At 38.6% G+C, this 12,782-nt stretch overlaps 1 protein-coding gene across 1 annotated transcript in view; it reads right to left on the reverse strand.

Annotated features, from left to right (window-relative positions):
• Positions 1-4,072, reverse strand: part of LOC128634923 (uncharacterized) — a 4,232-nt gene extending 160 nt beyond the window's left edge. The window contains exons 1-2 of the mRNA XM_053685768.1: positions 3,842-4,072; positions 1-613 (exon numbers count right to left, since the gene is read on the reverse strand). The exon at positions 1-613 is cut by the window's left edge and continues 160 nt beyond it. Coding sequence (XP_053541743.1) covers positions 1-613 — 613 coding nt within the window. The 5' untranslated portion in view covers positions 3,842-4,072. The remainder of the gene's footprint in view (positions 614-3,841) is intronic.
• Positions 4,073-12,782: the final 8,710 nt, after the last annotated feature.

Raw genomic sequence — 12,782 nt, forward strand, 5'->3', positions numbered from 1 at the left:
AAAAGGACCTTGAGCCACGCTGAGTAGGCACTACTAGGCGTCGGTCGTTGATTGATCGCAGATTGCGTGAGGGAACGTAAGCCTTCAGGAGAGAGTTGAGGTAGGAGGGTGCTGTTCCAGACAAGGTCTTGTAGGTGAGCATCAAGGCCTTGAATTTGATTTGGGCGTCTACAGGAAGCCAGTGGAGGGAGATGAAGAGGGGTGTGACATGGGTTCTTTTGGGCTGGTTGAAGACGAGGCGTGCTGCTGCATTCTGAATCATTTGAACGGGTTCGATGGAGCTGGCCGGGAGGCCCGAGAGTAGTGAGTTGCAGTAATCCAGTTTTGAGATAACAAGAGCCTGGACTAATATCTGTGTAGCCTGTTCGGTGAGGTAGGGTCTGATTTTCTTGATTTTGTACAGGATGAACCTACAGGACCGTGCAGTTGTTGAGATGTGGTCTGTAAAGGTGAAGCTGTCTTCGAGAATCACCCCAAGGTTCCTGGCCGTCCTGGTTGGCTTGAGTGTGCTTGAGCTGAGCTGTATAGTGAGGTTGTGGTTGATTGAGGGACAGGCTGGGATGACGAGAAGCTCAGATTTTGCCAGGTTGAGCTTAAGGTGGTGTTCCCTCATCTAGACCGAGATGATAATTTATTAAACATTAATTCATCAAGAGTACAACATTACAAATATATTAAGGGAGTTGAATGGAACATTTTTTTTTCTAAAAGTGTAAAGGTTATTTAGATTGATGGCAGAGAAATACTTATATAAAATTGAATTGAACTGACATGTTTCCATGATTCTTTATTCAAGTATTTGCAGAAAGAACATTTACTACCTTCATTTTGAACAATGTGCAGAGTTTCAGATGAGGAGCTAATCTGGATTTTGTGTTTCAAAGATTTTTCCTTCAGGTGAAAGGAACTACAAAATCTGATGAATGATTTTATGGGAAAATGCAATGTAACTGATAACAGAAAGCAGCCCATTCTCTAAAGACATATGACTCCAAGTTTAATATCTAATCATTCAATCACATCTAAGATACACACACACACACAAACACATACAACACACAGTTCAGCCACCATGCTTCGTATGTACTTGATAAGAACTCTAAAGTAAATACAAGATAAAGCAGCGGAGGGAAAAGGGACGGCTACGCTGTGAAGCTGCTGCACTCCAATTAACACAGTAAATGAGATGAAACCCTAGATACTGCTTGTTTCTACTGGGTGAACTGAACACACACACACACACAAAGCGTGGGCTGCTTTGCAATATCTTTTTGAAGTATTTAAACTTCACTTGTATGCTGCAGCTGTGTTCATCTCTCTGTGTATATATATATATATATATATATATATATATATATATATATATATATATATATATATATATATATATATATATATATATATATATATATATATATATATATATATGTGTGTGTGTGTGTGTGTGTGTGTGCTTATTTATACACACTGTATAGATATACTATATACTCAGCAAAAAAATAAGAGTCTCTTTTACAGTGGACTGTATTTTAAAGATGATTTTGTAGAATCCAAATAAGCTTTACAGATCTTTATTGGAAAGGGTTTAAACGATGTTTTTCATGCTTGTTCAATGAGCCATAAACAATTAATGCACATGCACCTGTAGAACAGTCCTTAAGACACTAACAGTTTACAGGTGGTAGGCAATTAAGGTCACAGTTACAATAAGTTAGGACACTAAAGAGACCTTTCTACTTACTCTGAAAAACACCAGAAGAAAGATGCCTGTAACTGTTTGCTATGTTCCTGCTCACCTGCGTGAACATGCCATAGACCTGCTGCAGGGAGGCATGAGGACTGCAGATGTGGCCAGAGCAATAAACTGCAATGTCTGTAATGTAAGACGCCTAAGACGGTGCTACAGGGAGACAGGAAGGACAGCTGATCATCCTTGCAGTGGAAAATTACATGTAACCATGTGTCCCCCCCGAACGTGATCGAGAACTTGCAGATGCCTTGGTGGAAGAGTGGAGTAACATCTCACAGCAAGAACTGACTAATCTGGTGCAGTCCATGGGGATGAGATGCACTGTAAAACCGTAGAAAGCAGCTGTAGAAAGCAGCTGGAGGCCACCAGACACTGACTGTTACTATTAATATTGACCCCCACTTTGTTCAGGGACTCATTATTCCATTTCTGTTCGTCAAATGTCTGTGAAACTTGTTCAGTTTATGTCTCAGTTGTTGAATCTTTTTATGTTAATAAAATATTTACACATCTTAAGAAATTTGCTAGAAATAAAAGCAGTTGAATGTGAGAGAACGTTTCTTTTTTTGCTGATTATATTTATATATATATATATATATATATATATATATATATATATATATATATATATATATATATATATATATATGTGTGTGTGTGTGTGTGTGTGTGTGTGTGTGTGTGTGTGATGTTTGGGTGTGGGCAAGTTAAAGCCTTAGCAAATGGAGGAGGATGATTTTGTGAAAGAGCGTGGGTGTTTTTATGCTCTCATCTCTCCCGAGACCCAGCGCTCTGGGAAGCTAAGTGAAAGTACAAAGCGAATAAATGAGAATAAAACATGCATGTGTGTGTGAGAGCGAGGGAGAGAGAAAGTATGTGTGTGTGCGAAGTCTCACCCCACTTTTAATCATAATTGCGCAAGTATTGCTTGAAGTCACAGGTGGCCGATGTTGTAGAATATGAGACAAACATTTTTCATCTCACCTTCTTATCGCCACAGCACATGGCACACACATTAGACCTGTCAGTCTCTCAGCACGTTCAAAATGAAAAATGCCACACATTCTCAGCATGGAGTGTGCACGAGAATGCATGTGTGTTTAAAAGGGAAGTGTGAGCACTCTTAATGGAACGGTTTCGCCATGGTCTGTGATCAAAGTTAATCCCCCCCACCCCCACCCCCCTGTGTGTCTCCACCACACTGCTAGTGTCTCTCTTTCTCTCCATCATCTTCTAAAGTGCCAAAACATTTGTCTTTTCCCCTCCTACCTGCCTGTAACAGGAAGTGCTTAACATGATTAGAGCCGAGGTTGGCTGGAGGAAACGGCTGCTAAAAAACCATGCAAGACAAAATGAAGGGTCCTCGTTCTAAAAGAAGATTAAAACCGCTAAATCAAATCAAGTTCTGGCTCCTGAGGGTGGCTTGGGAAGGCCTGGAGCTTATTAAACTCCTCTCTCTCTCTCTCTCTCTCTCTCTCTCTCTCTCTCTCTCTCTCTCAGATTCTCACTGTCTCTCTCTCTAATGCTTTTTTCTGTCTCTGTCTCCATCTCTCTCTCTCTCTACAGTGCTATGAAAAAGCATTTGCCCCACTCTGATTATTATTCTGTTTTTGTGTATATGTAACCGTTTGCTTCTTCACTGTGCGTTGTGTTGTGTTACAGGGAAATGAAGTACTGAAAGAAGGAGACTGGACTACGCCACTCTGGGAAGAGACATAAAGAATATATTTTTGTGCCAATGGTCACTGCAGCTTCAGCTTACCTCAGTTAATACTCTTCCTTTTGGGGAGAGAGAAGAGCAAAAACAAACAAAAATTACATTCAAATGCACACAACGCAACATACATGAAATAGCAAGATATTTATGTATGTTAATATTGAATCGATAAAATATAAAATACTTATTTTGGTCTGATCATTTCATAAACTCTTTTTAATCTCACTTGCTAGTGGCAGTATGTACTCCGTGTACAATGTAAACCAACACAAAGAAACATGAAATAAATTAAATAATTAAATGTAATATGGGATGTGTGTAGTGAATTGCTAAGAAACAATACTTGGCTTCAAGCTTGAGCATAAGGGACATACCTCTTCCTTTCAGGAGAGAGAAGAGCAAGCCAGATGTAACGGGACTCCTGTCTTCCAAACAGTTCCACTTTCAACTCATCAATCAAACAGAACATTCTCCCAAAATGTTTGAGGATCCGCAAGGTGTGTTCAGATGAGCCTTAATGTGCATATTTCTCTCTCTCTCTCTCTCTCTCTTTCTCTCTCACTTTCCTGTTCACTTTCTTCCCCCAGACTCTCTCCATCACTCATTCCCCCTCACCTGCTCTTTCCCTCTGTTTTCCTCATTTAGTCTGCTGCACCTTTATGACTCATCCCCCACACACTGTGTGTTCCCCCATATCCCTCCCCATTTTTGCTCCCCTCCTGGTCCCACTTTCTCCCTTCTCACTTTCTCTGGCTCTCCCCTCCTTCCCTCCCGCTCTCTGTCTCTGACTCATCTGTGTAATAAATGTAAAGAATGCCTGCTGGTAAGGAATTGGCAGTGAGGCAAGGTATTGGCTTGGCGCCTGTCCCGGAGCACAGGTGAATCATACTTTCACGGCTCCCCACTGTGGCTAGCGTCGGCTCTTGTTCGTCATAACACAGCAGACACACAGCTAACCTGCAAAAGCATTGAGATCACACTCGGTTCCTCATTCATAATTGCTCCATGCAGCTGCCACACTGCTGTGTTTGTGGGTGTGTGTGTGTGTGTGTGTGTGTGTGTGTGTGTGTGTGTGTGTGTGTGTGTGTGTGTGTGTTCACATGTGGTGCCCCACTTTTGTTTGATGTTTGAATCTTACCTGTAACAGCCCAGAAAATCCTACATATTGATTTTTAGTTTATCCTACATATTGATTTTTAGCTGTAGCTGGATATTTGTGTGCTTTACCCATATTTTTAATACAAGAGTGGCAATTGGAAAACATATCCAAAACATGATAATGGACAGAGTAAAATATTCTTACTACCTCAACCACTTCTGTGCAAGTCCAGATTGCACTGAAAGCAAAATGAAGTAAATTTGTTTAATCACAGGTCTATCACTAGAGAATCTTCATTGAATAATCTAACATGGACAACAAATTATCACCCAGTCTGTTTAAGATTCCTGTAAGACCACTGTAATCACACAGTGAAAAAAAAGGGGTTTGAAAATCAGTTTGGATGTCATGTGATTAATCATCTGGGTTGTGATCCATCCTGATGTGTATTAGAGTTCATATAGCAACTTCCCACTGGGATTTGTAAGTATCTAGACTAAAACAACTATGCTTAACTCCATCTCTATAACAATCAAACACATTTTTGTAATCTTCCAGATGTATAAATGTCAAAAGGCAACAAAAGACAAAGTATCTTTTAAATCTTTATTAAAACTGAAACCGCTCGAAAATAGTATCGGGTTTTCTTACCATTTAGAATGAGTCGGTTCATGTGCTTTGTAGTTAAAAGTCAGAAATTTGACCTGAAATGTTACGAAAAATCCTCAAAGGCCATTGTTTTTGGAAGTGTCAGATTTTACCCATGTGCAATAGGAAGTGTTTGAAAAACAAGAAAGAGAAAAGCTGTCAATCAAAGAACACCTTACACCATGAACACACACGATCACACTAACAAAACAAGTGCCAAGATAAATACTAGATATTTGACAAAAAAAAAATCCTCACATTTACACTCTAAAGCAAATCCAAATATTGTTCATTTGTCATATAAGAATATCTGTTTGAAAGTAGAGATGTGAGAATACTCAGTTATATTTTGTTGAAAGCTACCCTAGAACATAAGTCAGAGTTTTTGTTCATCTTTAAGTTAATTAGTAACACATTATATCAATATAGTTTCATACAAATATATATATATATATATATATATATATATATATATATATATATATATATATATATATATATATATATATATATATATATATCAAGTCTACACCCCCCTGTTAAAATGACAGGTTTTTGTGATATCAAAAAGTGAGACCATGATAAATCATGTCAGAACTTTTTCCACCCTCAATGTGAAATTACAACATATAAAAATTAAGTAAAACGAGTCAGAAACATCTTTAGCGAAAAAAGGAAAAATAAAAAACTTAATTAAATAAAATAAAGAAAAATAATTGCTTTAATTATTTTAATTATATTAAGAAAAATAAATAACCTAGTAGCATAAGTGTGCACACTCCTAAACTAATACTTTGTTGAAGCACCTTTTATTACACCACTCAGTCTTTTTGGGGTAAGAGTCTATTAGTGTGGCACATCTTGACTTGGCAATATTTTCTCACTCTTTCTTGCAAAAACATTCTAGACCCATCAAATTGTAAGGGAATCTCCTGTGCACAGCCCGCTTCAGGTCGTCTCACAGATTTTTAGTTGGGCTCGGGCTAGATCATACATACATTGATACATTGATCTTCTTTTGGTTAAGTAATTCCTTTGTTGATTTGGATGTATGCTTTGGGTCATTGTTGTGCTGAAAGATGAAATTCCTTTTCATCTTCAGCTTACTAGCAGACACCTGAAGACTTTGCACTAAAATCGACTGCCATTTGTAGCTATTCATGAGTCCCTTGGTACAGCAGGTTTGTCATGAATAAAGTGATCACTTCCTTCAATTTATACGAATTCACATGAGCTATTTCCCGTGTAACATTTTAGATGATTAAAGTACCCCTGAAAAATTATTTTAAACTCTAAAAAAAATACTTAAGAAACCTTAAGAAGAAGAATAAATTGTTTAATAAATTATAACACCCAGGAAACTACTAAAATACTAAAGATGAAAATAGTCTGGGGAGATCTACACTTTTACTTTCATTAAAAACGCCGGGCTCTATCAATAGACATTAAATCATCTTCAGGAACTGCTTTATCCTTGTCAGGGTTGTGGTGGATCTGGAGCCTATCCTGGGATCATTGGAAGTGAGATGGGAGTACACACTGCTGGGATACCAGTCAATTCCTCTACACCATGCAATACGCCTAGGGGCAATTTAGCATCTATAATCCATCTACCGGCATGTTTTTTGGAGGTGGGAGGAAACCAGAGAAGCCACTCCAGGGTCATAAGTTTAATCCTGAATCCTGGATCCTCTACGTTCTCTAGTTTCCACTCTGTCTAAAACATTTCACTAGGTGGACAGATTACTCTAAATTGCCTCTAGGTGTGAATAAGTGTGCATGTGTGCAATGCCCTTCAACAGAATGGGTGTGTACCTAGTGTTCTTGAGATAGACTCCACACCCATCATGACACTGACCAGGATAAAGAGGTTACTGAAGGTTACTGAAGATGAATGAACGAAGATATACCCTCAGGGGAACTTTAGGGTTAGGGCAAGGGGCAGGTTAATGGACTTCAATTATATGAAATCCAATGAATATGCTCTCACTCATTAGAGTTCCTATGAGAGATCGGGTTGCTAATGCCAGCTATCCTCACGTTATGATTGGTAATGTCATTAAATGTCCTCCGTGCAGGCATCAGTGTCTATACCAAACACTGTTACTTAAATACATACTATATTTTATATTTCACCTGTAATTTGAGGAAGGTGCAACATAACAACAGTTATTTGCACATTTGATAAAGACCTGCTTATTTTGGTAGAAAGGGCACTGCTAGATGTTTACAGTGCTTCTCTAACTTCAGTATCAGCTGAGACATGCGGCCTCTGAAAGCCCACAAACTACACCCTGGGTGACTAGAACAGAGGATCCATTAGCTCTGACTGTGAGTAATGTGGCTAGGTGATGTGATGGAAGCCTTAATGGATCAAACACACATGGGCACACAAGGGAGACAGTGACATGATGATCCATTCGAGTCCCAAACAAAGATGACCCATGAAGGCCAGGGTTAATAGAGCCCCTCTTCCCATTCTGTGCAGCTCATCTGCTTGTCCTGACTCAACTTTGCACAACTCTGCAGCTCCTTTACTCATGTTCACCAAGCCTACAAGGTTTAGCCACAATACTTCACATTCTGTATACACAATCAGAAGGTTTGTAAACAGTGGGCCGGAGTGTATTTTACAGTTCTAAGTCACTGGTACTCTGCCAGAAATTATGAAGAAATGGTTGGTTGTTGTTCAGGTTTATAGTTTGGGGTAGCTGGGTATTGTGCATTAAGTTAGGAATAAAACATGACACGGTGTGCTGTTACAAAGAAAAAATCAATAATGAGGGTTGTTTTTAAAAGCACATCCCAAAGTGTTTTATTCCTGTTATCCCCCATCAATTTGCCAATTATTATTATTATTATTATTATTATTATTATTACATTTATTAATGAACAATTTGTCATGACATTACGATTTATACTTACATATAATGGTGTTGACCATCAGTGAAACATTATTTATATTATAGCAGCTATAAACAGTCATTCCCTAATAAGCAACATTTTTTTTTCAATCTTGCAGTTATAAAGGCCAAAAAAAAAAAAAAGCAGTTTGTTTTGTTATAGAAACGGGAAATCACAAAGTCCTGTCCTGAAGACGTCTCTCCATGGTGGAAAACCTGCTGACTGTTACAACCTGCTGACACTGGAGACTCCTTCCATCCATCCATTTTCTGTACCGCTTGTCCTACACAGGGTCGTAGGAAGCCTGGGATCTGTCTCACGGGACCTGGGGCACAAGGCGGGGGATACCCTGGATGGGGTACCAACCCATCGCAGGGTACAATCATGTACACATACTCACACACACCACAGACAATTTAGATATGCCAATCAGCCTTCTACCCTTCATTTAGATTTTGTATGCCCTACATCGCTTACTAATTTGGAGTGTTAATAGGCATCTCACACTTACATCCAACAGCCTCCGCCTTGTGACACTGTCACAAATAACATCAAAATACTTTTCACTTTAAACTGCTTCGAATTTAACTGCTTCGAATTTAACTAAAATTAAGATTATTTTTGTCTGCCATGTAGTGTTCATGCTGATGTTAACCAGCAAACTAACCAACATGGTAAACATAGTACCTATTAATTGCAACTGTAGACCATACAGCTTTAGCACTGTGATGCTGTGGTGGGAAAAAACGATTCATGATATATGGTATTATTGAAATTAGGAATGTTCTGACTCTATTTTTGATACGATAACAATAGCTCTATGATAACAATAGCTCAATAACAATAATGTATCAGCCAATACCCAATACTGACCTAATGCCAACGCCCTTGCAGTAACTCAGTAACCTTCTCAGACTTCTGCATCCAAGTTATGTGAAATTGTATGATTTGTGATGGCAGTGTGCTTTAAGACATATTTTGTTAATGTGCAAAATGTGTTTTAGCTCAGTCCACATCATATGTATTTCTATGACAAAATACAACAGTGAATCAGATCTTTTTTTTTTTCTCTCTGATACTAGCCTTAATGCTCAATATGTTCAAATAATCATACAAATTTAATACAGGTGAGTCATAAATCAACCTTACACACATACACACACACACACACACACACACACACACACACATACATATATATATATATATATATATATATATATATATATATATATATATATATATATATATATATATATATATATGTGTGTGTGTGTGTGTGTGTGTGTGTGTGTGTGTGTGTGTGTGTGTGTGTGTGTGTGTGTATCAGTTTGCTTTTTGAGGTGTCATTTAAAAATAATAAAGTGCCTGGAAGAAAGTTCCCTTACTCATGTCATGTACATGAAACTATCTGTTTTTTGTTTGTTTGTTTGTTTGTTTGTTTAATTTTTTTTTAGAGCAGTGGATCTTATTTGCAGTCCTGTGGACCATGTACTCTGCACATTCTTGTGCATTTCCTACTCTAAAATGCTGCCACAAATCATCAGCTAATTATTCAGCCATTTTTTTTTTATCTGATTAAGATGTGTTGTAGCAGGCAAATTACTAAAAGGTGCAGCGCATGGGCTCCCCAGGACTGTAACTGAAAAAGAGTATGATGTAGTGTGAGTGGTACGTGCTTGGTCCAGTGCTCCCCATCATCCCAGCCTGGGAGTAATCTAATAAAAGTTGATTTTTCATAAGGGGCTTTTAAGGGAACACCACTCTGAGCAGGTCTATAAGGGCAAGCTTACTGGGAGTGGGGTATCATCTTAAAGAATGATTAATGCTACTGTGGGCAAAAGCAAGGATTTCTCGTAACTATCCTTCCACATGCTGATGAGCAAAGAGAGAGGCAGTGAGTGAGTGAGTGAGTGTGGGGCATGGTGGTTAAACAAATGATTAATGGCATGGAGGGCATATGCTGATATTTCCTGTAATACCTTCCCCACAAAAAAACCCCACATATATTCCCCCACACATGCTGATAAATGTGCAAGCAGTATGAACATCTCCATAGTCTTCTAGATGTATTGATCTGTTTCTCTCAATCTGTCTCTATTAGCTAGTGTTATATTAAGTACCCAACTTGAGTAAAAGAGAAGATACCTTTCTAGGAAATGACTCAAGGAAAAGTTAAAGTAACCCATGAGAAAACCGATATATGTACCTGTATTAAATGTACTTGAGTATAAGGCAGGCTGTTCCAACAATGTTTTATAAATGATCTTCTTTGTGATTGTGATTGTAGTAAAAAAAAAAAAAAAAAAAAAATCTGTTCTTGACTGTATCAAGATGAACAGTGATGTCTGATCATATGGCAACAGTGCAATGCATTAAATCATACAGATACAAGACAAGAGCTTCAATTAATGTTTCAAATCAGAAAAGGAAAAAATGTGATCTGAGTGACTTTGACCATTGCATGGTGTTTGGTGCTAGACAGGCTGATTTCAGTATTTCAGAAACTCCTGATCTCCTGGGATTTTGATCAGAAGGTCAAAGGAGAAGTGTAAGAGCTGACAGGAAGGTAACAGTAACTAAAATAACCACGCCTTACAACCAGGGTGAGCAGGAAAGCAGCTCAGGATTCAGTACACTTTGAACCTTGAGGTGGATGGCCTACAACAGCAGAAGACCACATTTGGCTTCATTCCTGTCAGCTAAAAACAGGAATCTGAGGCTACAATGGGCACAGGTTCACAGAGGTGGAATTTGAGCCCCCAACACCACCACCACCCAATCTACCCAAACTGAAGATTGAAATTCAAGATGGACATGTTTTAACACATTTTTGAAAATGGTGAAATGCATGCAATGATTAAAAAAAGAAATGTATTTTTTGCTAAATGTCAGTGGGATAATCCTTGTGCAATCTGGGTTGAATAGTAATGGTTCATTTTCATAATATTTTCATAACAGAAGTTGCAATTTAGTTTGCTGGCTTAAAAACTCTACACTATATTGAACCACCTGGATGGAAGCATACCATAGTTTTTCCCATCACCATCACTCTTATTCACTTCAAATGAAAGATAGCCAGGAACACCATATGCCACTGAAGTCCCTGCCAACTTAAGCCAATTTACCCAAAACCACTGTTTATCATGTGACGACACAAATAAATATTTTGTCTGTTCCAATAGTGCAGTTGTTAGAGAAGAAGCCTGAAGGTGTGCACAGGACCTACATTCATGGTGCTCTGCTTACACATCAACCTCAGTGAGGGCTGCTCAGGCTCAAGTTCATGACTTTCTGCTTAGAAATGCGTAAACAGAAAGTTGTGCTTCGAGATATCGGGGCTCGATTTGATAATAAACAAGAGCAGATGCTAGCGGTCACATTCACTTCCCCCAAAAAAATAATGATGTGTGTTTGACAGCTGTTTGGATGCTCAGGTTGTGACCACAGGGGGGTTATCTGGGGTTAGTCAGCAGTTTATTTATGGGACTCTCAAATATAAATGATATTAAAAAAATCACATGAGAAAAATTCTTTTGCAGGAAAAAAGAAGGCAAATAAACATGCCATGCACAACCAGATATACAATGCACATTTTTTATGAGACATGGTTTATAGTGATGGTGACCAGATGTTTTTACGCTCCCAGTTATGATAAAATCTTGAAGGGTCTCAGTCCTGGAGACCCCATGCACTCTGAATTTTTTTTGTCCTAACACACCTGTCTCAGTGCACCAAGGATTAATTAGGTATATGATAACTGAGAAAAGTACATATGGTTTCCACTTGTGTCTATGTGTGGCGTAGAGGTTAGCCCTACAAAAAAATATATAAATGCCATAAATTATAGTGACGCAGTGTGCTAGTGTGACATATTAAAAGTCTGCAGGCACCTTTTGCATTAAGGTTTATTTTCAGAGAAATGGTATATAACCGTAGCCTCGCATTTTTACCTCTGTTGACATTTGGTGTGCCTCATGTTAATCAGGGTTTTGAATGAGAATGGCTGTGTTTGTACTAATACTAGTACTATAGATCACTTTAACCATTAATCCTCCTTCTGGATTAAGGAATAACTGTATAAAGCTCACAGTACATGGATGAAAAAGTTAATTTTACGCTCACCAGTCACTTTAAAGGGAAAAACTTTACATTTGCACATCCATGCAATTTTCCAATCAGCCAATCATGTGGCAGCAGCACAACGCATACATTCATGCAGTTACAGGTCAATAGCTTCAGTTAATGCTCACATCATACATCAGAATGGAGAACAAATGTGGTCTCAGTGACTTGGTGCCAGACAGGCTGCTTTGAGAATTTCAGAAGCTGCTGAATGCACAATAGTCTCTACAGTTTATACAGAATGGTGCAAAAAACGAAAAACCTCCAGTGAGCGGCTGTTCTGCAGGTGGAAAGGGTTTGTAGATGAGAGTGCTCAGAGGTCCATTGAGTTGACAGGAAGGCAACGGCACCTCAAATAAGCACTCCTTACAGCTGTGGTGAGCAGAAAAGTATCGCAAAGCACAAAACATTAAATCTTGAGGCACATGGGCGACAATAGCAGAAGACTACATCAGGTTTCACTCCTATCAGCCAAGACTAGGAATCTGATGCAGCAGTCAGCACAGAATCACCGAAACTGGATAGACAGTTGAAGATTA

This window comes from Ictalurus punctatus, chromosome 2 (assembly GCF_001660625.3).
Source record: "Ictalurus punctatus breed USDA103 chromosome 2, Coco_2.0, whole genome shotgun sequence".
Lineage (NCBI taxonomy): Eukaryota > Metazoa > Chordata > Actinopteri > Siluriformes > Ictaluridae > Ictalurus > Ictalurus punctatus.